General features: G+C 36.8%; 1 protein-coding gene across 13 annotated transcripts in view; it reads right to left on the bottom strand.

The window, feature by feature from the left end:
• The window catches only part of ehbp1 (EH domain binding protein 1), a 196,208-nt gene that overhangs the window by 100,106 nt on the left and 72,582 nt on the right, over window positions 1-23,520 (bottom strand). For all 13 annotated transcript variants that reach the window (XR_012393389.1, XM_005158531.6, XM_001919697.9 and 10 more), the window contains one exon: window positions 3,733-3,911. Coding sequence is in view for 12 of the 13 variants with exons in the window: in XM_005158531.6 (XP_005158588.2) it covers window positions 3,733-3,911 (179 nt within the window). In the remaining variant the exon portion in view is untranslated. The remainder of the gene's footprint in view (window positions 1-3,732; window positions 3,912-23,520) is intronic.

Genomic DNA, 23,520 nt, shown 5'->3' with positions numbered 1-23,520 from the left:
TTTGAATTATTTAGCCTGACATGTTTACCATTTAAAAATAGTAATTGCAGTAATCACAATATGATGAAACCGTGATATTTTTATCTAAGGTTATCATACCGTGATAATCTTTTACCGGCCCATGTCTAATGTAAGGTCACTTTGTTCAGATTTTGTAGAAGCATAAAACAATTGCTGTTTGGCTTTAATCTGTAATGTATGCATTTTCTAATTTAATAGTCTCCTTTTTAGACCAAGACCAATGATATAATCTACTATAATAAATATTACCTAAAAAAGTTACATGTAACTTTTAAAGTGGTTGTAGTAAAAGTTAAAGTGAAAAATATACCCCTTTTAAGCTGAAATATTGTTTTGTTATGCTGCTATACTAAATAAAAACGTTAAAAATATACAGTTTTTAAGATTAAATAACTGTTTTTTTTCCTCTATATAGTGTTGATATAATAACTTGTAAATACTGTATGTTTTGTTAGCATATCTGGAAATGTTTAAACCATGTGTGTCACCACTATGCCCGCATTACATTACGTCTAGGCATGGACCGGTATAAGATTCTGACGGTATGAAAACCTTGGATAAAAAATAAATAAATAAATAAATAAAATCACGGTTTCACAGTATGATGGTATTGTGATTACCGCTCTAAAATATGTTTTTTTAAACGCCTGGGTAAAAAAAAAACTATTTATTTACCCCAATTGAACACAATATTTTATTTGACTTCTGCTGTCTTAATTAGTTTCAAAAACTGAGATTTCCTTACAACTAGAAAAGGCACCATTGGATATCTTTCTCTTTTTGGCATATAAAGAAAGCCACTATACCGCAGGACTATAGTATGCTTGGATGTTGGTGTATAGGCAGTTTGTTTTTCAGATGTTTCCTGAATCATGGGCTTACCCGTATATTTTAATTAGGAGAAAATTAAATAAAATAGCAGAACAATTCTGAGGTATTAAAAACGCAGTCAACCTTGAAACTGGTTATCATCTCATGCCTAATTGTGTCACGCTCAGTATTGTCAAAAAACATACAATATTTGAATGCAATAAAATGATTGTCAGATATTTCATTAAAGCAACGAAAATAATAAATCAGTCTATCTCTTCCTTAAAGAGATGGTGGCCAGATTCCTGGTACTTCAGCGTATGCTAAACCCAGAGGGTGGTTGGACGTGGCGCTGTCAGCACTGTGATGAATCTGCTGTAAGTGTAGTAATTAAGGAGGATTTGAGTCATTCCTGATGAGACCAGACAGAGAAATGTTCAGAAATAAGACAGAGGGATTAAAAACTCTCCATCATAAACCATATTAGACCCCCCACATAGAGTGAGATTCTCACATGGAGAGAGAGAGAAAGAGAGGTGAATTAAGTGGGATGTGTATATATAGAGTTTAGGGCTGTCACTATTAATTATATAGAGACTGCTGGATCATTTGATGATTATTCTGATCAAAGACAACAGCTGAAAATGGATTAACAGGATTAACAATTAACAATTAAACTAAACTATTCCTTTTTATTTCTGTCCAGTATATATGACTTAAAAACAATTACTTTCAAATATATTTTGATAATGTCATTGAAAAAGAAAACTAACAAGCACTAACTAACTTACATTGGTGTATAAGTCACCTTCTAAAATATCATTCAGAAATATATGATAAATAATTTAAAGTGAGAAAAGTGTGACTGGAAAATACCCCATACAAACAAGCACGTTTTTTTATTTGCCAAACATACAAAATCCTAGGTTTGTTTTACTATATTACATAAGCTGCTATGGAACAAAAGTCGTAGTATGTTTAAAGGCTTATAAATGTGGCTTATAACAGTAGTGTGCTGAGTAAAGAGCTGCAACTAAAATGACAACGGTAGGAGATATACATATCAAGTCGCCCTTTTACATCTAATAAACTGTGCATACTCTTTTAGAAGAGTGCTAATATGCCTGCAATCTTAAAGTGAACTTTCTATATGGCAGATGAAGTATTACGTTAAAGGAATTGTATTTAGGAATTAGTTCTGGTTTGTACTGAACTAGTTGTGTATAAAACCATGAAGTTTGAATTAAAACCCATAAAGAAGTGGCTTTAGGTGATCTTGACATTTTGTTGGATGTAGCTGTGAATCAACAGTCAACTTTCTCGATAACACAACTATTTTTTTTTCCATTAAATGTAAGAATTTATTTCTTGCTTTATTTCTATGTTTTTATATTCTGTCTTTTTAATTTTTCTATCTTGTCTTATGCACAGCACTTTGGTAAGTCTTGTGACTGCTTTTAAATGTGCTTTATAAATAAATGAACTTGAATTAGCTGATAGAAAAAAATTGATTTCAGATTGGAGTTTAAGATGCATTTGCTTGATGATAATGATATCCTGAAGTATTTCTGTCACCTTCATGTGTAGTGCTCAAAGTGTTTACCAGTTGCCATTGTCTTTCTCCTAAGAGCACATTATGTTAATGCTGTGCTAATCATCCTTCTGTCTTCTGTTTCTCTGATAATATGATTCACAAGTGTCTGTAGTGCTGGTCAGTATTCAAATTGTGTCAGAGATCAGAAGGGGGTGTTTTACCATATTAAAACTGAATTACATTGGGGTGTCAAGAGCGTGCAGTGGGTAGCACGATCGACTCACGGCAAGAAGGTCAATGGTTCGAGCCTTTGCTGGATCAGTTGGCAATCCTGTGTGGAGTTTGCATGTTCTCCCCATGTTTGCGTGGGTTTCCTCTTGGTGCTTCGGTTTCCCCACAGTCCAAAGACATGCGGAATAGGTGAATTGGATAAGCTAAATTGTCTGTAGCGTGTGAATGAATGTAAGTGTATAGTGTTTCCCAGTACTGGGTTGCAGCTGGAAGGGCATCCGCTTTGTAAAACATAAGCTGGATAAGTTTGTGGTTCATTTCACTGTGGCGACCCCAGATTAATAAAGGAACTAAGCCGAAAAGAAAATTATTGATGAATGAATTATATTTGATTTAAAAATGTAGGATATAAAGCATCTAAACTATTGAAAGTGTTCTTTCATTTACTCATCTGCATAGCACTGCAAATCTATCTTTAATATACCGTTAAAGTTAGAATTATTAGCCCCCCTGTTTATCCTTTCCCCTATTTTCTGTTTAACAGAGAGCGGATTTTTTCAGCACATTTCTAAACATAATAGTTTTAATAACTCATTTCTAATAACAGATTTATTTTATCTTTGCCATGATGACAGTAAATAACATTTGACTAGATATTTTTCAAGACACTTCTGTATAGCTTAAAGGGACATGTAAAGGCTTAACCAGGTTATTTAGTTTACTAGGCAGGTTGGGGTAATTAGGCAAGTTATTGTATAACGATGGTTTAACTATCGCAAAAAATATATAGTTTAAAGGGGCTAATAATTTTGACCTTAAAATGGTTTAAAAAAATTTAAAGTTGCTTTATTTATTCTAGCCGAAATAAAACAAGAAATAAAATAAGACTTTCTCTAGAAGAAAATATATTATCAGACATACTGTGAAAATTTCCTTGCCCTATTAAACATCATTTGGAAAATATTAAAAAAAAGAAAAAAAATCAGAGGGGGGGGCTAATAATTCTGACTTCAACTGTAAGACACACGTTTTTATTTTATGGTGAACAGTATATGGATGAAGTTGTGTCAAACTGATTCTGTGTATGTAAAGGCTTGTGTAAGAGGGTGTACTGACATGTTTTGTGTATGGCTTACATTTGGTCGGGTCTGAAGTGATGCAAAAGTGCGCAGAATGCCAGTCCATTCCTCCAGGAAGTGGTGAAGTTGGTGATTCTGACTCCTCTGTAGTCTTTCGTGACTTCACGACACCAGGCCAATAATGACGAACATGCGTTCGGCCTTCCACCAAGTACAGGACTGGGAATTGGACTAGGCTATGGAAAAGAAAAAAAGTCTAAATTAATTGTTTTGTTTTTATTGAAGAAAGAAAGAAAGAAAGAAAGAAAGAAAGAAAGAAAGAAAGAAAGAAAGAAAGAAAATAATTTATCCCAAAAAGTTGTTAAGTATTGTTGCTCCAGACAAGCAAACAAAACAGAAAAAAAAAACGACTTTTTTTCTATTGTCATTACACGATATGAATGTGTTGAATATTGCAGAAAAAAATAGGAAATGAATTAGAGAAACATGACTTGCAATTATACGGAAACATGAACTGTAAACCAAATAACACAAAACTCATTTAACCCGAGCCTTTACTGTTCTTCAAACACACACTAACATCTTTCCCCCACACACTCACACAACCCTCTTATTGTCCCCCTTTTCTTCGAAAGTCCTTAAATTCCAATCAAGAACATCAGATCCAACCCATCTCTCTCCAATTAGCTTTGTAAGCTCAGCTTTGTTAAAAGTCGCCTCTTTTGAAAACCCTCTGTCTAATTTGAACAAACACACACACAGAGAAAAAAAAATGCACACAAAAGACTTACATGCTCATTCTAATGAGAGCTTTGGTCTGTAAGGAGTGTATGACCATGGATAATGTAAACACATGATTAATAAAGACCAGCCTTTGAAGCTGTATCAGTCTGGATTAAGAGTCCAACTAAACGGAGGAACGAGAATTCTAATCCCACAAATCCAGAAACACAAAGCAGCAGAACCCCTTCGCACCGGGAGTCTGGCCACTTTCGGACATAATCCCGTTAAAAATGGAGACAGCGCGTTACGGATACGGTATCACTCGGAATTCACATTCTGCAGTGCGCGTGCTTGCATTTTTTCCCCTATCACAAGAACTTTTTAATAACCATAATCAAATAGCCTGAGACAAAACTTGCAGCTATCTGATGAATTGCAGCCCTGATAGATTCCGCATCTAAATACAAATCTAACATGTTATAAAAGAGTGCTCATCCTGCAGAAATACATTATCATAGGACAGGTATCTGTATGGATCTGTGTGTGCAAAGGAAGAGAGACGCTGCCATTGCCCTGATAAGAGCGCTATACATCAGCTGGTCAACACTTGACGCATGTACAGCAGCTTAACAACGCCCCCTTTTGGACACAATCTGCTACTGCAGGAGGATTCAAGGACGCACAGACTTAAAAAAGAAAAATGCTTGTGAGGGGCCCACAGAAGACTTATGCAAATTATAGACCCCAAAAATAAATAAATAAACTATAAAAAGAACAACAATATTATAAAGGAAACCGTGACATCCTACAGGTGTGATTTGAGTTGATTGGCTAGACACTGTTAGTTCCTTCAAATTCTTCGAACGCTTTCCTCTTAGATTATCATAATTAAATGCTAAGATGCGAACGAATGCCACTGAGGGCAAGTGTGTTATTTGGTGTGTTTTTACGTCTGTCTGCACAATCTGAAAGGTTAAGGTTGTCTTGAAAGAGACGGAGGGAAAAGTCAAGTGAGGGGCCCTTGGGGCTCCGAGAGCCTTTCTACTCAAGAGAGAGACACAAACAGACTAATAACAATGCTCAGGATGCCGACACAAACAAACACCTAATAATGAAGAACAGTAGTTGTATAATGCTATGATATTTCTTTACAAAACACATTCATATAGTCTAAACCTCATTAAACGGAAAACATAAATGATTTCATTTATCCTTTTTATGTGACTAATCTCGAACTAGGATTCAAGTGTTTTGCTTTAACCATTTAATTAAAGGGTCTCATAATCAAACAGAGATTACGAACAGTGATTTATCCACAGAACGGACTACACGAGTATTCACCGCATGCATACACGCACACATGCTACATGGGGGTGGTGACAGAACACGTTAAGCTCCACACCAATGCAAAACCCGCAACCACTTTTCCATGTCACTTTTCCGGCATGCATGATAAGAGAGCTGCAAGTTCCTGAGGCAGTCTTTGCTCCTTTTAAGAGATGTTTGAAGTAGCTGTCTAATTTCAGCTCAATAATTACCTGGGATTACCGGCCAGGTGCTATTAAAGCAATTAGAAGACAACAGCCGTTTAGGAGCACTCGGCTCTTTAGGCTAACAGTACCCTGTGGCACCTCTACGGCGGGAGGAAAACAGTAACACTGACACACCAAGACACGTCTCAACTCTCAGGAAGCATGGCTGTTATTTAATTCATCCTCTGCATCTGTGAAATGGGTTGAGTTGATAAAAACGCATGACTTACAGTAGTTCTTTATCAGTGTTCAAACTGTTAAAATGCCACCCATTGATTTGATTTTATTCCAGTGATTTCTGTCAGATTTGTTTAAACTGGAACAAAATGCATAAAACTTTTGCTTTTTTTCACAAGCTCAGGGCACAGAATGTATGTTTAAATGCCAATCTTGTAAAAATATATACTACAAACTAAACTTCAAAAGTACTCACCTGTAAACAGCTCTAAATTGTATATTTAAAAAACTGAACTGTTCTGTTCAGCCCTGAGTCTACGAAGATGAAAATGCAACTGGCTGGCTCATAGTAAAATGATTTAACCCTTGTGCACTGTACAAATTTACTAACCTTTTGTTATGTTCGGGATAAAACATCCACTGAATAAAACTGCTGTAAAAACGCATCAGATATATTATTTTTTTCAATTTGGTTTTGCATAAATCTGTTAATCAACCTCAGCCCCGAGGTTTAGTCTAAACAACTAAATTTTTTTAGATAATTTGAGGATTTTAACTCTTTAAGTGCCAAGTTCACAAATGATGTCACTGATTTGGTTGGAAAAAACACACAAAGTTAAAAAAATAATTAAAAAATCCAGTGAATTTTAAGTGGATGTTTTCATCCCGAACGTAACAAAAAGGTGATAAATTTGGCAAGAGTGTATCTTTGAGGTTTTTTTTTTTTTCAAAGCATTTTCTCAAAATATGTGTCAAAATAAGATTTGTTACCAAAAATCATTCCACTAGCTGAAACAGAAAAAGTTATGGTCAAATTAAGCCACAAAGTCACTCTAGAGTGGATGAAAACATCCCCAACGGTACAGCGGTTAAATGAAACATGTTTAAGATGTTTTCTAATGAACAGTTTCAAAAACCTTTATGAAATTACATTGTTTTATTGTAATCTACTGCTCAAGGCATGCAAACTAAAACAATGGTCCCAACGTACTTCCTGATGTACATTTTTAATTTCCATAGCTTCTGGGAACCTAAAAAGAACCACATATTGATAAATAATGATGTTTTAACATTAAGTTATGATTGCCTCGTTACAGTTATGAAATAGTTTGATAACAAGCAGGATATGTTTAGAGGCCAATGACATGACCACATTGAAATAGTCCATTAATTGCTGAATTATTTAAATAAAAATGGCACAGTTTTGTTTAAATATAAACTGCTGAACTGTACAGTATGATGCTCCAAACTTGATATGGTAAATATAAACTTTTAAGATGTTGGTTTTGTAAACTACCTAATTGTAGATTGTATTGTTAAAATTTACACTTCATTTCAAAAACTACAGAATATTCTGAAATGTTAAACTTTTCTATTGTAGACTATTAGTTCTAAACAAGTGATCTTACTAAAGACTAATTTGTAAACTGCAAAACCTAAATTCTTCCAAAGTTGTATTGTTTGCATGCAAACTAGGAATATGCAATTAAATGAAATCGAATCGCGATTTGAAACGTTGCGATAAGCTAATCACAAGAGGCAGCGATATAGAGTAGATACTGTATGTACTGTATTATTTAATTTCCCTTGTCCAGAGCAAATGCGTGGCTGCCATCTGTATGTGATAGTCTTACTAGCCAACTAAGTGAACATACTTTCATTCTGCCCAATAATTTTATGCACTCTAGAGAAAAATGAGTTTAATTTCTGAATATTTAAAAACACAATTTGAATAAATGTTGGAGAAAGTTAATATTTTTCAGTTCTCTTTTTAACACTTACTGCATTTTAGTAGTAAGAAGCTACGATACAGAATATTGAGCTGAATCTTTTTTAAAGTTGAAAATTTTAGCAAATTTAAAATTGCAAATCAAATCACAATCGAAATATCTGTCAAAAAAATGCTATTAGATGTTTCCCCAAATCGCACAGCCTTAATGCAGACTGCTAAAGCACTCCACTGTCCAAATATAAACTTCTCACCTGTTGCTTTAAAATACATGGTTCAGATGCAAAATAAAGAACACTTCCCCTGCACTAAATTAATAAACTTTCAGAACTGAAGATCAATGTTTAGATTTACAGACACAAAGCGATCATGTTTTAAAATGTGAATCACTTAACCAGATGCCATCCATAAAAGTGAGAGTCAATTTATGTACACAACAACAGTGATTTCAGTCAGATTTCTTCAAACTGGCGGAGGATAAAAATAACAAGTTCAGTGGAAACCACGTAAAAGTTGTGCCTTTTTTCGTGAGCTCAGGGCACAAAGTGTACGTTTACACTAAACTGCATGTATCTACTGAAACAACACTGACAGGGATTTTTGGTGTCACATAGAGCGCGTGTACTTATCAAACGCTGCGCTGTCTTGCCCTGAGCAGCGGTCGCGGGGGGAGGAGGAGAAAAATAAACGATTGGCAGCGGCGTGTTTCTGCGCTGGAGGACAGGATTACAGCGCCGTTTCTTCCCACAAACAGAACATATTAAAATGAAGCTGCATTCATCACTAACACACACACACACACACACACACACACACAGACACACACAAACACACACAGGCACACACACAAAGAGGGAAAAAACAAAAATCATGCAGCATTTCAACATCTGCCAAAAATAAGGAGACAGAAAAGATATTCATTATTCATGATGGCAGCAAACATACACACACACGCACACCTGACACATGGTGGAGGGCTGGGGCAAGGAGGAAGGAGAAGGTAAAAAGATATGAGGAGGGAAAAAACTTAATCTGTGTTGAATGAGAGTAAGGAAGATGAAGGGCGAGACAGAAGATGGAGTGAAAGAGTTTGGCAGAGGAAATGGGAGAGGTCATGTGATTAGAAAGCGATGATTCGAGAGTGCGATCCAGCTCAAAAATGTTGTAATCAGCTGTCATTCACTTTATATTCCATTAATATGCTTTTAGGATGTGTTCACACTTGGCAGGGTTTGGTTCAAATAAAGAAAACTGTAGTTGCTCTGTTTATTTGATTTGGTGTAAACATTACCATCCAAATCTTGCTGCACACCAAACAACTGGACCAAGACCATTCAAAAAATACATGACACTTCCTCCTCCACCTTTGACTGACTTCGGTACAAACTTTGGGTTCAGTCTTTAGCCAGTTTGACAATGTTTACCACTGAATCTAAGTGAATTAAACTTGCTTTTATCACTTAAGTGAATTTTGGTTCTTCTTTAGTTCTTCTTCCACAACCCTTCCCAAAAGACATTATGATTTGAACGGCCTCTATGCTTTTTTCATCATCCTGAGATCCCCATAATCCTAGACCAGGCCAAATCCAGCAGATGCTGTGGTGGTCATGGAGGAGTGGAGCACATGAGACTGATTCTTGAAAGACCTGCAGTGACAGAGGAGTCTCTGCACTGATCCTGTGGACCAGCCTGAACACCGCCGGTGACCTACTCACACACTGATCTGAACTAAACTGAACTGACACAGTTTTAATTTACTAGAACTTCTATGTTAAGCTGCTTTGACACAGACTACATTGTAATAGCACTATAGAAATAAAGATGAATTGAACATGCTTTTGATTCTTTCTGCTGATGAAGGTTTAGTCGCTGCAGATCATTCAATCCCAATTTATTTTAAACATAAGCTGAACCAGATCCATACAATGTTCAGAGCTGAACTGGTAATCAATTTAGTGATGCAGTGTTGATTCAATTGACCACTGAGTTTCACAAAAACATCCTATAGCCTCTAATGCATTAGTCTTGCGTGTGACCTGCCTTGTTGGATGACTATTATGGAAGCCTAAGACACTTCTCACAATCTTGCACAGTTGAGTTCCAGTAAATTAGCATCTCTAAGGTATCTGTATCTGTAAAAGTAAGGTATCTGATTTTGATCAGTACTTTTTTAAATACCTCATCTAAGTTTTTATGCAATACTTCAAAGGCTGCAGTTAACAATCATTTTGCTTTCAAATAATCCATCGTTTATTTAAAAGTCAATTAATCTGTTCTTAAATACACCTTCTTCCATTACCATTTCAAACGTTCATGATTTTTTCAAGAAAAAATACTTCAAATTTCATAGCATAAAAAGTGCAATAATAAAAACAAACAAGATTCTTGGGCATCATCTACCACTGATTTCACATAAATTCTACCTAACAAAAAAGCAAAAATACATGTATTTTATGTTTCATGCATTTAAAAGAGCCAAAAAAGTGCAAAACTATACTGCCTGAAACAAGAGCCTCTAAAAGATTAAAACAGAGTTTACACGATCCAAGTTGAACATAAAAGTTGACTGCATGTCTGCAGTCTTTCTTTTTTTTTTTTTTTTTTGGTGATTTTTACCATCGCAATAATTACATCACTCCCTATTCTGTCACAGAATATTTTGTGACACTGTTAATAATCAGTGATTTTATATTCTAGTGACCACCACCCATCTTTGTCCACACCACATTTCAAAGCAAAGTAACATCAATAGGTCAAAGAGTATCAGTATGGTGCTCCTGAAGAAAGTTTTATGCAGCTTCTGCGCAGACTATTTACAAACTTCTGATGTTTGTGATCAGGCTTTTTGCAACATATTATCACTTTTATTTTGTCTTGGAGCAGTAGTTCCAGTTACTCAAAATAACCTATTTATGGGGTCTGCATAATTGATGACATTAAGTCATTGAACCCTACGTAACTCAAGCACTACGGGTAAAAAAAACTCTTATCAAGATAACTTTAAACAGGAAGTCAAACCTAATGTGAACACTTAGTGTGAACACCCAAGTAAAAAATTATTTTCTTAAATCTTTAAACCCAACATTTAAATAAAAATGGGCTTATTTACACTGAATATTTAAACCCAAAGACGTCTAGGTCCAAATAAAATCTTTGAAAAGCGACAGAAAGACAAGAAAAATGGCTTAACAAATGCACACTAAAAAAGGCTCACAAACAACAGAAGCTTTAATCACACACACTCTTTAAAAGTTGTAATCCACTTAAGACGCCTGTGGCAACATCTCACAACAGTTTTATGTTCATGTTTACACACATTCACAAGGTCAGCAGTCTTATAGACCTCTCTTCCACACAGCACAGATTTGGGACAGTCATTTGATTCATCAAGTGGCAGTCCATTTACCTCAATTATGCATCATTGTTTTCTCTTTAACCGCTTCTCAATTATTCAGCTGCACCTTGAATTTAATGATTAAATTGTCCCTAAATGTGTCTGTCTGCAATCTGCCTTTAGTTTCCAATTATGTTGGACTTTCAGTTGTGAAGGATTCATTGAACTGCTTTGAACCGAATGAAAAGCTCTATTATAAAAATTAGAATTCGAATGGAACAAGATGCCAAGAGAAAGCACAGTATAGACATATATTTAGTGTCATTTTAGAAATGCAAACACTGAAGCCCGCATAGAAATTCAATCACAAACCAATGGCCTCTTCAGTGTGCTACTTTTTGAGAAATCTGGCAAAAGAAGAGATTGAGGAAGTTATCAACACAATATGATCCATTTTTTGTGATATTATGTGACAAAAGAAAGATGTGTTCTGTTCAAATGACAGCACTTTCATGTGAATTTCATCATTTCACATTACAACCTTGCTAAGTTTTCTTGCTGAAGCGAGAGAAGTTCATTTGCCTAAGCTTGAGGCTGAGGGGGAGTTTTTTGGGCCTTGTACAAAACCACGAAATATGCAAGCATGACTAAATCACATTTCCGGGGCCTTTTTCCCATGCTAAGCTACACGGCTTTAAAAATTTAAACACAACAGCCTTCGCTAAAACATAAGGAAATTTGGGAGGATACGAGCGAGAGCAAATCTCCCGCACGCGCTTGTGTGCTATACATGTGTAATGTGGTGTAATCTAACGTCAGAGGCGGTGAAAACACTGCCGGAAAGGCATAGCCCAAAACTCTGAACTGTGTAAATGAGCTTTATCTAGTGAGGCCTGCACACGCGCACACATAAAAAAGCAGTATTGAAAAGCGAAAAAAAGCGACTGGCACAATGTTTGCTCTCTGATAGAGGGAGGCAGACGTTCACCAAACACACCGAATGACTTAAATTGCTGTAACGTTCAACATCATCAACATGCAAGCATATCTGGCAAAGCAAACAGAACTTAACAACAACCTTCAAATTACCGCCACGCTAAACAAACCCTCCAAGAAAAATGTGATTTACGAAAGCAAAACAGACGTGAGCCAAAAAACGTATAAAAGATTCTTTCAGTGTCGTTAGTTAAAGCAGAGATGAGAGGGTGTGTAAAGCAGGGAAAACTAAATCTATACAGCGCTAATCTGCTTTAGACAACACTCTTCAACAAACAAATTACAGGAGGCGAAGTTCAGCGATCTGCTCTGATAAAGCTGTCATTTATCAATGAATCCGCAATGCACACGGAAACTCATTAAGAGCAGAGCAGCAGTAATACTGTGAGGAAAAGGAGGGAGAGAGGGATGAGGAGAGGAGAAGAGAGAGAAACATCAGGTGTGCTCTGCTCCGCTCTGCCGTCAGATCGTTGTCCGCCGCGGTACGGTCTCGTTGGCAGATGAGAGCCCTGATAAGCGAAAGCAATTAAAAAGAATATAATTACAAAGTCACCCCTATCTGAACGAGGCCTTGATCAAAACACGCCCACGTCAATACGTCGGCCGGAGTGTGAAGCGGGATCGATGGAGTCAGTCAGGAAGGAAGACTTTTACTGTGGCATATTTAACACCATCAATCGGCATCGCGCATGAACGATGAGATGAGACACACATCTAAGATAATGGAAGACACAAAAACACAACCCGCAACACAAGACAAACTCTCTTCATGGAAAACACCAGCATTTCTTCACGTTAAATGCCCTGATTCAAAACTAGGGGTCAAAGATTCCGAACTTAGACAATATAAAGTGTGACTTTACAGTATGTTTACTTTATACACACTTCAACACATTGAATCACATTTCTGCATGGCAAACATTAAATGCACTGATTCAGAACTAGGGTTAAGTGTAGACTTAAAAAAATATTCTAAACTCACACAACAGACAGAAAATATAATTACTTTATATATACTTTAACACATTGAATCACATCCATGATGTCCATAAGAAAAATCTCATTCCAATGAAACAAAAATGAATGAATGAATGAATAAAAGAATGAATGAATGAATGAATGAATGAATGAATAATTAAAATTAAGATTAATTGATCAATTAATGAAAATGTATTAATTATTAAATTTTCTGGCCAATTCTGACTGAAAAGGAATAATAGTAAAAAATGGTCAAAATATAGAAAACTACTACATCTACATAATGATGATAAGGTGAATGAATGGATTGAATGAACAACCATAAAAAAATCAACATATATCACCATATATTTAAGTCAACCAATCATAATATATAAAAGGTTAAAGGGACAGAAAAAAAATGTCTAAAGATCGTAAAAATCGTAACAATTTTTTTGATACAAATGAATAATTCGATTCACAGAACTCTGTTATCCTCAATGCATTGCAAAAGTTACATTAAGGAGGTGCGCAACAACTTTCTTTTCCCGACTTCAACTTATATAGGCAGCTGATATTAACAGGTGGAGTTTAATAAAATTAGTCATTTGTCAGTCATTGTTCAATCCTCCATTGGCCGCACCCCAGACATAAGTCCTCTTTTCTATGAATTCTCTGCACAACAATAAAAGCATAAAACGTTTTGTGCTCTGTGCTCAGTTTTAACATCTTTCTTCAGACAGGAAGTTTCTGCAGAGCTGAATCTAGTTTTGGACCAGCATTTATCTACTTCTGCACAACTGCTAATTAGTATGCACAGCACTCACACACAGCAGTAGAAGTTCAGTTAATATATGATCCTTACATGACCATTACAAATAATTGTTTAATTAAAAGAAAAAGAAAAAAGAGACAAAAATAATAAAAATTGATTCCTATTTTCTAACAATACACATCACCGACAATTTTATTGAGTACATCTTACTAGTACTGGGTTGGACCCCATTTCGCCTTCAGAACTGCCTTAATCCTTTGTGGCATAGATTTAACAAGGTCCTGAAAATTTTCCTCAGATTTTGGTCCTTATTGACATGATCCCATCACGCAGTTGTTGCAGATTTGTCGACTGCACATACATGATGTGAATCTCCTATTCCCCAACATCCCAAAGGTGCTCTAATGGATTGAGAGCTGGTGACTGTGGAGGCCATTTGAATACAGTGAACTCATTGTCATGTTCAAGAAACCAGTCTGAGATTATTCTTGCTTTATGACATGGCATTTTATCCTGCTGGAAGTGGCCATCAGAAGATGGGTACAGTGTGGTCATAAAGGGATGGACATGGTCAGCAACAATACTCAGGTAGGCTGTGGCGTTGACACGATGCTTAATTAGTACTAATAGGCCCAAAATGTGCCAAAAAATACCCCTCACACCATTACACAACTACCAACACCCTCAAACGTTGATAGAAGGCAGGATGGATCCATGCTTTCATGTTGCTGATGGCAAATTCTGACCTTACGCTCAAATGTCACAGCAGAAATCGAGACTCATCAGACCAGGCAACGTTTTTCCAATCTTCTATTGTGAAATTTTGGTGAGCCTGTGTGAACTGTAGCCTCAGTTTCCTGTTCTTAGCTGACAGGAGTGGCACCCGGTGTGGTCTTCTGCTACTGTAGCCCATCGACTTCAAGGTTGGACATGTTGTGCATTCAGAGATGCTTTACTGCATACCTCGGTTGTAACAAGTGGTTATTTGAGTTACTGTTGCCTTTCTATCAGCTCGAACCAGTCTGGCCATTCTTTTTTGACATCTGGCATCACCAAGGCATTTGCACTCACAGAACTGCTGTTCACTGGATATTTTCTCTTTTTCGGACCATTCTCTGTAAAACCTAGAGATGGTTGTGTGTGAAAATCCCAGTAGATCAACAGTTTCTGAAATACTCAGACCAACCCGTCTGGCACCAACAACCATGCCACATTCCAAGTCACTTAAATCAGTGGTTCTCAACCACTTCTTTTTCAGGGCTAATAATTCAGAGGGGCTAATAATTCTGACTTCAACTGTATATAAAATACATTTGCTGTTCCTTCTATTATTTTATATTATAAGCATTTTATATATATAAAAAAAAAAATATATATATATATATATATATATATATATATATATATATAAATACACAAACTCAAAAAGAAACACAGGTCAACAGGGAGATTGCAAAAGACCAGCTTCTGCTTTAAACTGGACTGACTGAATTCCTACTATTAAATATCTACTTATCAAAAATATACAGAAAAAAAACACATTAAACCCCCCTAAAATCTGTTGAAACAGATCTGATAGTGGTTGAGTTTGCAGCCGGATATTTTTGGGAAATTGCTGACAGGAACAGTGAACAGCTCCGCCAGAGCGCATCTGAAGTTTACATGCAAGTTTATTTGAAATTCTGTGGCAGAAACACCATTGAGCCACGCTAGATTCTCCTGTATGGATACGCGTCCGTTATAAAACACTCACAGGACATTAATTTGGACAACTACGCGGGTATATTAAATAGTTCACACAAAAATATGCGAAGAGCGACTTTCACTTTCACTTTACGGATAGTTTGTGAATAAACTTCCGTGTAGCTGCAGAGATGATCATGAGGCTGTTTTTGCACCAATTTTTAAGTAATCAATTAGAGAACAAGAGGAAGTGCATAACTTAAATCAGTTTAATATAGCCTATTAATAATGAAATAAAAATTCTAGTATAATATTAAGAGTTAGTATCGCGGCCCACCTGCAGGACTGCAGAGGCCCACAAGTGGGCTGCGGCCTACCGATTGAGAATCCCTGACTTAAATCACCTTTTACCCCCCATTCTGATGCTCAGTTTGACCATGTCTACATGACTAAATCCATTGAGTTGCTGCCATGTGATTGGCTGATTAAAAAACTTTTAACTAGTAGTTATACCTAACAAAGTGGCCCGGTAAGTGTATATACCCATATATACATAAATGTGTTATTGTATATATATAATATATAGTTTAACATTCTATGTAATATATGGTTTAACATTCCATTTCCATGCAAATAATATGCAAGGTGTCTGTGTGTGTGTGTGTGTGTGTGTGTGTGTGTGTGTGTGTGTGTGTGTGTGTGTGTGTGTGTGTTTGTGTGTTTGTGTGTCTGTGTGTGTGTGTAGTGGCAGGGGCTTTAGTGGTTGAAAGGCAGAGGGGTAGCAGGGGCTGTTATTGATCAGTGCTGGGTGGTATGCAGACTACTGTGGGTAAATGACTCTCCCAGTTGAAACGAGTTTAAGGCCACACACCTTCAGAAGAGGAGAGACCAGGAGAAGATTAATCTAAAGTTACTCTCTCCATCTCCACCATGTCATTCAAACTGCCCTCGGCTTTAAAACCTCTCACTTACTCACTCACACACACACACAGGCCTCATCAGCTCTCTTACTTACACACACACACACAGACACACACACACACCCCTGATCCTTGTGTACACAAATGAACACACACACATATGATCATCAAACACATGAGCTTGCGCATACACCTGCCTCATCTACATCAAACATGCAGAATAAGGCGATTTAGCCAATCTGCGGCCTGCTAACTTCCCCACTCAAACAGGTTTTCTTTCTAGAGATTACACTAAAGATTTGTTTTCATTTCTTCGCAGCCTTTTTTCCTCGTTCTCTCCCTCTCGTGCTCCCTCTCTCTTTCTCTGAAGCCAGAAGTGTAATCCCTGGCAGATAAAACTAAGGACTTACAACAGGAAGATTACCGAGAGCTTTGTAGCCTGTGTGTAGCAAGTCAACGTGGGTATTGGAGAGCTCTTCAAGTGCTTAACTCATGAACTGAGCTCACACACATGCGCAGGAGAGGAGGATAATGATAGTGGTATTACAGTAACAGGCTCAAAACACTCACCCACACCTGGCCCGACTGCTCCAGGACTCTCTAAGCAGCGAAATGCTAACTACCGTGCTGTGAACTGCTACAGATCCGATGATGAGGACGCAGAGGCCGTTTAAAAGGTAAACGAGGGCCGTCCAAAAGCTTCTGGAAGGGGAACAACTTCTACGTTTGCCCAGAATCTGATCAGGATAGGAACACAGAGCCAAAATGCACACCTGGGCAAAGGTAAAGCCAGTACATTGATGCTTGTGACATTATTAGGTGCTTTGAGAAGGAAGATGAACTCCATCTCTCCTTCCTCTGCCCAAATAACCCTCACTTTATTTATATTTTCATCAAATGGAGAGATTTCACAGATAAAAGCTCAAAGATTTTTTCCTGAGGCCTTAAGGTCTTAAAGCGTCTCAGATTCTCAGGTTCTGTCCTGCATCACTCAGCAGTGGAGGGCCGGCTGTGGGAGATTATTCTGGTAGAGTTTCACAGATTATGAGGGCACTATTGGGGTCTTACTGCCCCTCTGTCAGTAGGGGTTTCGTGGCCTCTCCTCGGCTCTTTAAGGGGAAGACGGCCCATGTGCAGGAGCGGAACTGGGCTTCGAGCTGGGCTTAACCATGCTCCCGCAGCCTTGGCCCAGGGTTCAGAGGGAAGAAACTGGACTTGGGGTGAAACAAGGAGCAGGTAAAATGAGCTTGGTCTTTTTTTGAGATAGAGGCAAGTCGAGGCTGCCTTTTTGAAGAGAAGTGGTATTATTTACGGTCAATTTGGAGGAAAATGTATTGTTACATTCAGTTACCACATTAACATAAAATGTTTACAAGCACTGTAACTGACAATGTCCATCTGAGAAGTCTCAAATACTCACCCAGAAGGCATACATATACAACCAAAATAGTGCAATAGTATTAGTTTAAAATAAAATGTAATGTTATTGGTATGCCAGGTTGTTGTTGATAGGTTATTCCTCTGATTCAAAAGCTGATTTTGCAGATATTATTACTAAATTTTTAGGTAACGCATGATAATTTAGAATTTGTTCCAATATGCTGATTTAGTACCTTAAAGTTAATAATATGCAGTAGGGGGCGGCACAGTGGCGTGATGGGTAGTGCTGTTGCCTCACAGCAAGAAGGTCACTAGTTCGAGTCTCGGGTGGGTGAGTTGGCAGTTCTGTGTGGAGTTTGCATGTTCACCCACAGTTCGCGTGGGTTTTTTCAGAGTGCCCCAGTTTCCCCCCACAGTCCAAAGGCATGCGCTATAGGTGGACTGGGTAAGCTAAATTGTCCTTAGTGTATGTGTGTAAATGAGAGTATATGGGTGCATGATGGGTTGCAGCTGGAAAGGCATCTGCTGATCAAAAAATGCTGGATAAGTTGGAGGTTCATTCCGCTGTGGCGACCCCAGATTAATAAAGGGACTAAGCCAAAAATAAAATAAATTCACACATACACTACAGCCAATTTAGTTTATTCAATTAACCTATAGGGCACAAGATTGGACTGTGAGGGAAACCAGAGCTTTATCAATTTTAATTAAAATATTTTATTATTATTATTAATTTGTTTATTTATAAATCAAGTTTATTAACCATTCTATGTCAGATGTGTGTTTTAAGTTGACCAAGCTGAACTAATCCTAAAAACTGTGAAAGCTAATTCTGTTACAATAACCAGTCCAGTGTTCATTTTAGGCCTTGTACACAGAGAATGAAAAACTTTTATATTTTTAACATCAATTATTACATGCAAAATACTTAAATGCAGTCTTTAGCATTTAAAACAATAACCATTTTAAAAGAACTGCTTAATTTTCTATTGTTTAAATATCTCATTCCTGGCTGAAACACTGAAATGAGTAATGGTGCATCAGAGGAAAAGAACCAGAAGCACTGAAACGACCATGTGGAGTCAAAACCCACCAGTGTTCACACAAACTAATTAAAAAACGCCACTGCCATCTGCGAACTCAATTAAATAATGTTAATTTACTTTAATTTCAATTTATCTATGTTGCTGTCTGAATCAGACTGAGAGGCTCGAAAACAAAGAAGTGTAATGAAAGAGTGTAACCCGGCCCTGTCCCTCCCAATGTGGGTTCTCAGGTCTAGAACACCATCATTTAATTTGGCCTTGTGATTAGTTTCTCAAGCTCAAAACCTTTTTATAAATGCAGAGAAACTGGAGAAAACGGAAGGTTGCTAAACTATTTAGTTAAGATTTCTTTGGGGGAAAAGACAGATAAAATGAAACTCAAGTGAAAGTGAACATGACCGCACAAAGTTGCTAACATCTTCCTCAAAACTTTAAGTTTTAGTCTGCGTTGTGAAAGAACTGGCCCTAAAGATGCTGCCGCCGCCTCACTCCGAAGGGCTTTATGTAAATCTAAAGAGCTTTGCGGTGACTGCGTTTGCCGTTTCTTTATATTAAAATACAGACCATAATTTATGAAGCGTGAACTGATGAAAATCCTCAGATCAGTGCGTCCCTGTGTGGAAGACTGCTGTTAAACGACAGAGAGGAGAGATGGCTGAGCAGGGAGGTGTAAAATCGCTTTGCTGGAAAAGACAAACGGCGTCAGAGGAACGAAGGAGATAAAAAGAAGAGAAGAGAAAGATGTACTAGTGAATCAGAACATCCCTTTTGACTTTTTGCAGCCCAAAACGTCCTACTCCACTCTTCCTTGATTCTTTCAGATTAATTCTTGACCCGTTTTAAAAGCGACATTCTCAAATGCTTAAACATCAAACTTCTTGGGAGCCAAACATGTTCATCTAGATGTTTTAATCGCTGAAAATCATTTGTGAAATCCACTAAACTAACAGTGGCTTATGCAAAGTAGCATCTAATGAACAAAAAAAAAAGCTTTAAATTTAATTAAATGCAAACTTAGTCACAATCAGTAGTTTGGTTCAAATCGTAAGCACTGGCATAAGCAAAAGGGTGTATGGAGACAGTAAACAAAAACTTGCAACGAAACTCCGCACCAGATTTAACAGTGATAAGCTGCCCCGCATGTGAAAATTTTAAATCTTTAAGCCTAACATACAATCTAAAAATGCAGCAATCGTGTTGAGCTCTTTAAAAGATAAGATGTGAGTGTAATGGTCATACATGTTCGTCAAGTGCACGTTTGCATTGAAAAACAATAGAATAGAAGCGCATTGAAAAAGAAAAATGTGTTCTGTGTGAACGGCACGTTACTCTGCTTTATACTACAATTAAAATAAGTTTTGCATGAACATGACTTCTCCAGCAGTCCCATAAATTGTTAAAATTGTAAAAGAACAGCTCCCATGATTTCACTCTTAGTCAAGGCATCATCAGACTTTGCCTTTGTGGTGAGTACATACCCTCTTGCGGGAGTGGTGTATGCTGCGGGAGTGGCCTGTTTCCACTGACTGCTGCAGTATGGTATGGTTCACCTTTATCAGGCTTGTGATTCCATGGCTAAAAGGGTATCAAAGGTACTCTTTTGGTGGGCATGGTGTTCGACAGAAAGTTTCGGTCAATGTCTTTCTCGCTCGAGAAAATATCAAAGTAAAGCTGTACAGGTCGTTCATATATCATATGAGAAGCACTTCTTAAAAAAACAGATGCTTTATACACATAAATACGTGTGTATAAATAAATGTTCATTACTAACCTTTCTATGAACATGATTTCATTACAAATGCTGATCAATGATGGTGCGAAATAGCCTACTGCAACGTCTGCTATTATTATCAAATAAGTTAATAAATGAAAAGATATGAACACATACAGACCCTTACAGTCACCAGTATGTTACCAATTACAGGTAAAACTACACGCAGCATAAATTTAGTCCTTATTTAGGTTCAAAAAAAGAACACAAAAAATAGCCCGGTCAGTGTAAACCTCTCATCTGTATCTTTAATCTTTACCAGCACATGTAAATTCTGTTAGATTGTAATTCCGTCATTCCCAGTTCATAATAGTCCAAAAAACGATGATAATAGTTAACATGGCAGTTTGTTCATCTTTTAGGATGCTAAAAGAATCATTTGCTCCTGTGTTTTTTCGTGCTTCCCTCTTGTGTTTGTCCCTTTCTGAAAGGATCGGATTTCAGAAGCACTTCAATAATCACACGCGTGTTATAAATATATGCTCAAGAAGTTTGTTATTTTAAATATAGACGCACAGCGAGCTCTCTGGAGAAAGTGAAACCGCTCACACTTTTAGATGGGCTCGTAAAACAACAACAGGACACAGCAGATTTTGTTCTTCTTGGCTTTGTGGTTGTACATCAAGATGATAACAAGGTTAGTTTGAGCTTAGGTTGACCATGTCTCGTTATTATATGCATATAATATTACAGTGTAATGTCTCAGTTGTGTATTATTTAAAATTTGGCGATTCCTTTGTTTTCATTCTGGCTTGTCCGCAAGCAAGTGACGTATCTCTGTAAACCAATAGCATTTGGTTGTACATCTAGCTCCGCCTTTTGGTACCCTTTAGTCCTGCTAGGCACCCTTTACAAAGGGTAACCAAAAAGTGGTACAGTAGTTTGCTTTTAGGTACCTTTTCACAGTGGAAAAGGCCTTAAAAGTGTAAAAAAACATACTTTCATAAAAAGGAGAGACTGTGCCAGATACTGTTGCTTTATCTACTTGATCTGTACCTACGCAGACACAGGCAAAATTGTTAATTAAGGGTTGGTAGTACAAAGGCCAAAAATGTTCGCTTAACCAGCGAAGACAACTGGATAGAAAGTACCTGTGTGGTTACTACAGAATGGGTCTGAAGTCACAAGTTAGTGTGAACTTGAATATGGCACATACAAGGTGGACAAATGTGGTCACAGAGGAAATCCAAAGAAGGATAGGAAAGTTGCTGCTCCTTTTATTGTTCATCTAATGACAGGTTTCAAACTACTTGATACCAGACTGATATTGGCATGATCTGTTAGACTTTGATGTTAAGGTTACTTTCCAAACAATCATCAGTTTCTAGAGATTCGGTCACACTCCTGCATTCATGAAGTTTTAATTTTCTTACACAATTGCATTCTAAAGTCAGTTGTTAAGCCGCCTTCTCAATGCCATTGTCCACTTTAAAAAAGGTAAAGAATTTTCAATTCCTTGCACTTATTATTCAGTTTGTCTATGAGGAAAATCAGCTTTTTGAAGCTGTTTGAACAAAACTGTGTGTACATACAGTATAGTGTGTCCATAGTCATATTGGGGTGATAGGAACACAATAAGTCTTTTTTATGTTAAAATAGGATCCAAATCCCTCCTGTTTTGAGGCCCACCGCAACGTGATGTAGGAGTGCAGTTATCCCCGCCCACTAAATTGATTGACAGGTGCCATGTCTCCATAATAACATGTATACACATGTCCACACAACATTTTTTTTGCAAAGAAACTGGGATTGAAACATGCTACTGTTACAACTTTCAGTGATTAGCTGCTCCTTAAATAGTCTAAGAAGTTTAAAACATTTTTAAAACTGCATTTTTGTAAAAAAAAAGACAGTACAATCACTATGTAATTCTTAACCGCTATAATCTCCACAGCCGCATGGTGTCAGTGAACGTGCATATGTGTGTGTGTATGTGTTTGTGTGTACTGCAAACAGCATTTGTGTGTGACTCATCATTTCAGAAAGGCTTGAATAAACTCCACCACAAATTCATCAAATAAACTTACTTGGTATTTTTGACTAGTGTCCTTATTTCAGTTTCATCCATGTCTGACTGCTGTTTATCTGATGTAATGCATATGAGAAGTAGACACGCACATGGGAATGGTGGGCGGAGAGAAGCAGCTCACTTGCATTTAAAGCCACACGCTACAAAGACAGCTATACTGTAGTCAGACACCAAAATGGACAGATTCCATATAATATAATAAATAATCTGATTAGTATTTGAGCTGAAACTTTAGACACATTCTTGAGACACCAAAGGCTTATTTTTACATCTTGTAAAAGGGGTAAAAGACATGCCCTTTAAGATCTCAATGTGTCTTCAGGAGGCAGGGCTATTAATTTTGTTGAAACAAATTGATGATCATTGCTGACTTGTAATTTATCACCAAAGACCATGTTTTTACTGAAGAAAAAAAGTGCCCTACATCTTGGATGTAAATAGGGGAGTAAATTTACAGCATTTTGATGGCTGAACTATTTATTAACATATTGCTAGTAATCAGCATAAGTTAGAAGCAAACAAAAATAAATGAAAAACTAAACTGCAGGATGACATTTTATACTTTGATATAATTTATATTTATATATATATATATATATATATATATATATATATATATATATATATATATATATATATATATATATATATATATATATATATTGTTTATAGATTATAAATACAAACTTAAAAAAGTATTAATTTTAAGATTTTCTAAAGATTATATTAGTCATTTCCCACAGGCAAGCTTGAAGATCATTTTGAGTCATTGCATGCCAATACACCGTAGAGT

The sequence above is a fragment of the Danio rerio genome, chromosome 17 (genome assembly GCF_049306965.1).
Source record: "Danio rerio strain Tuebingen ecotype United States chromosome 17, GRCz12tu, whole genome shotgun sequence".
Lineage (NCBI taxonomy): Eukaryota > Metazoa > Chordata > Actinopteri > Cypriniformes > Danionidae > Danio > Danio rerio.
This window is presented reverse-complemented; position numbering and strand designations above follow the sequence as displayed.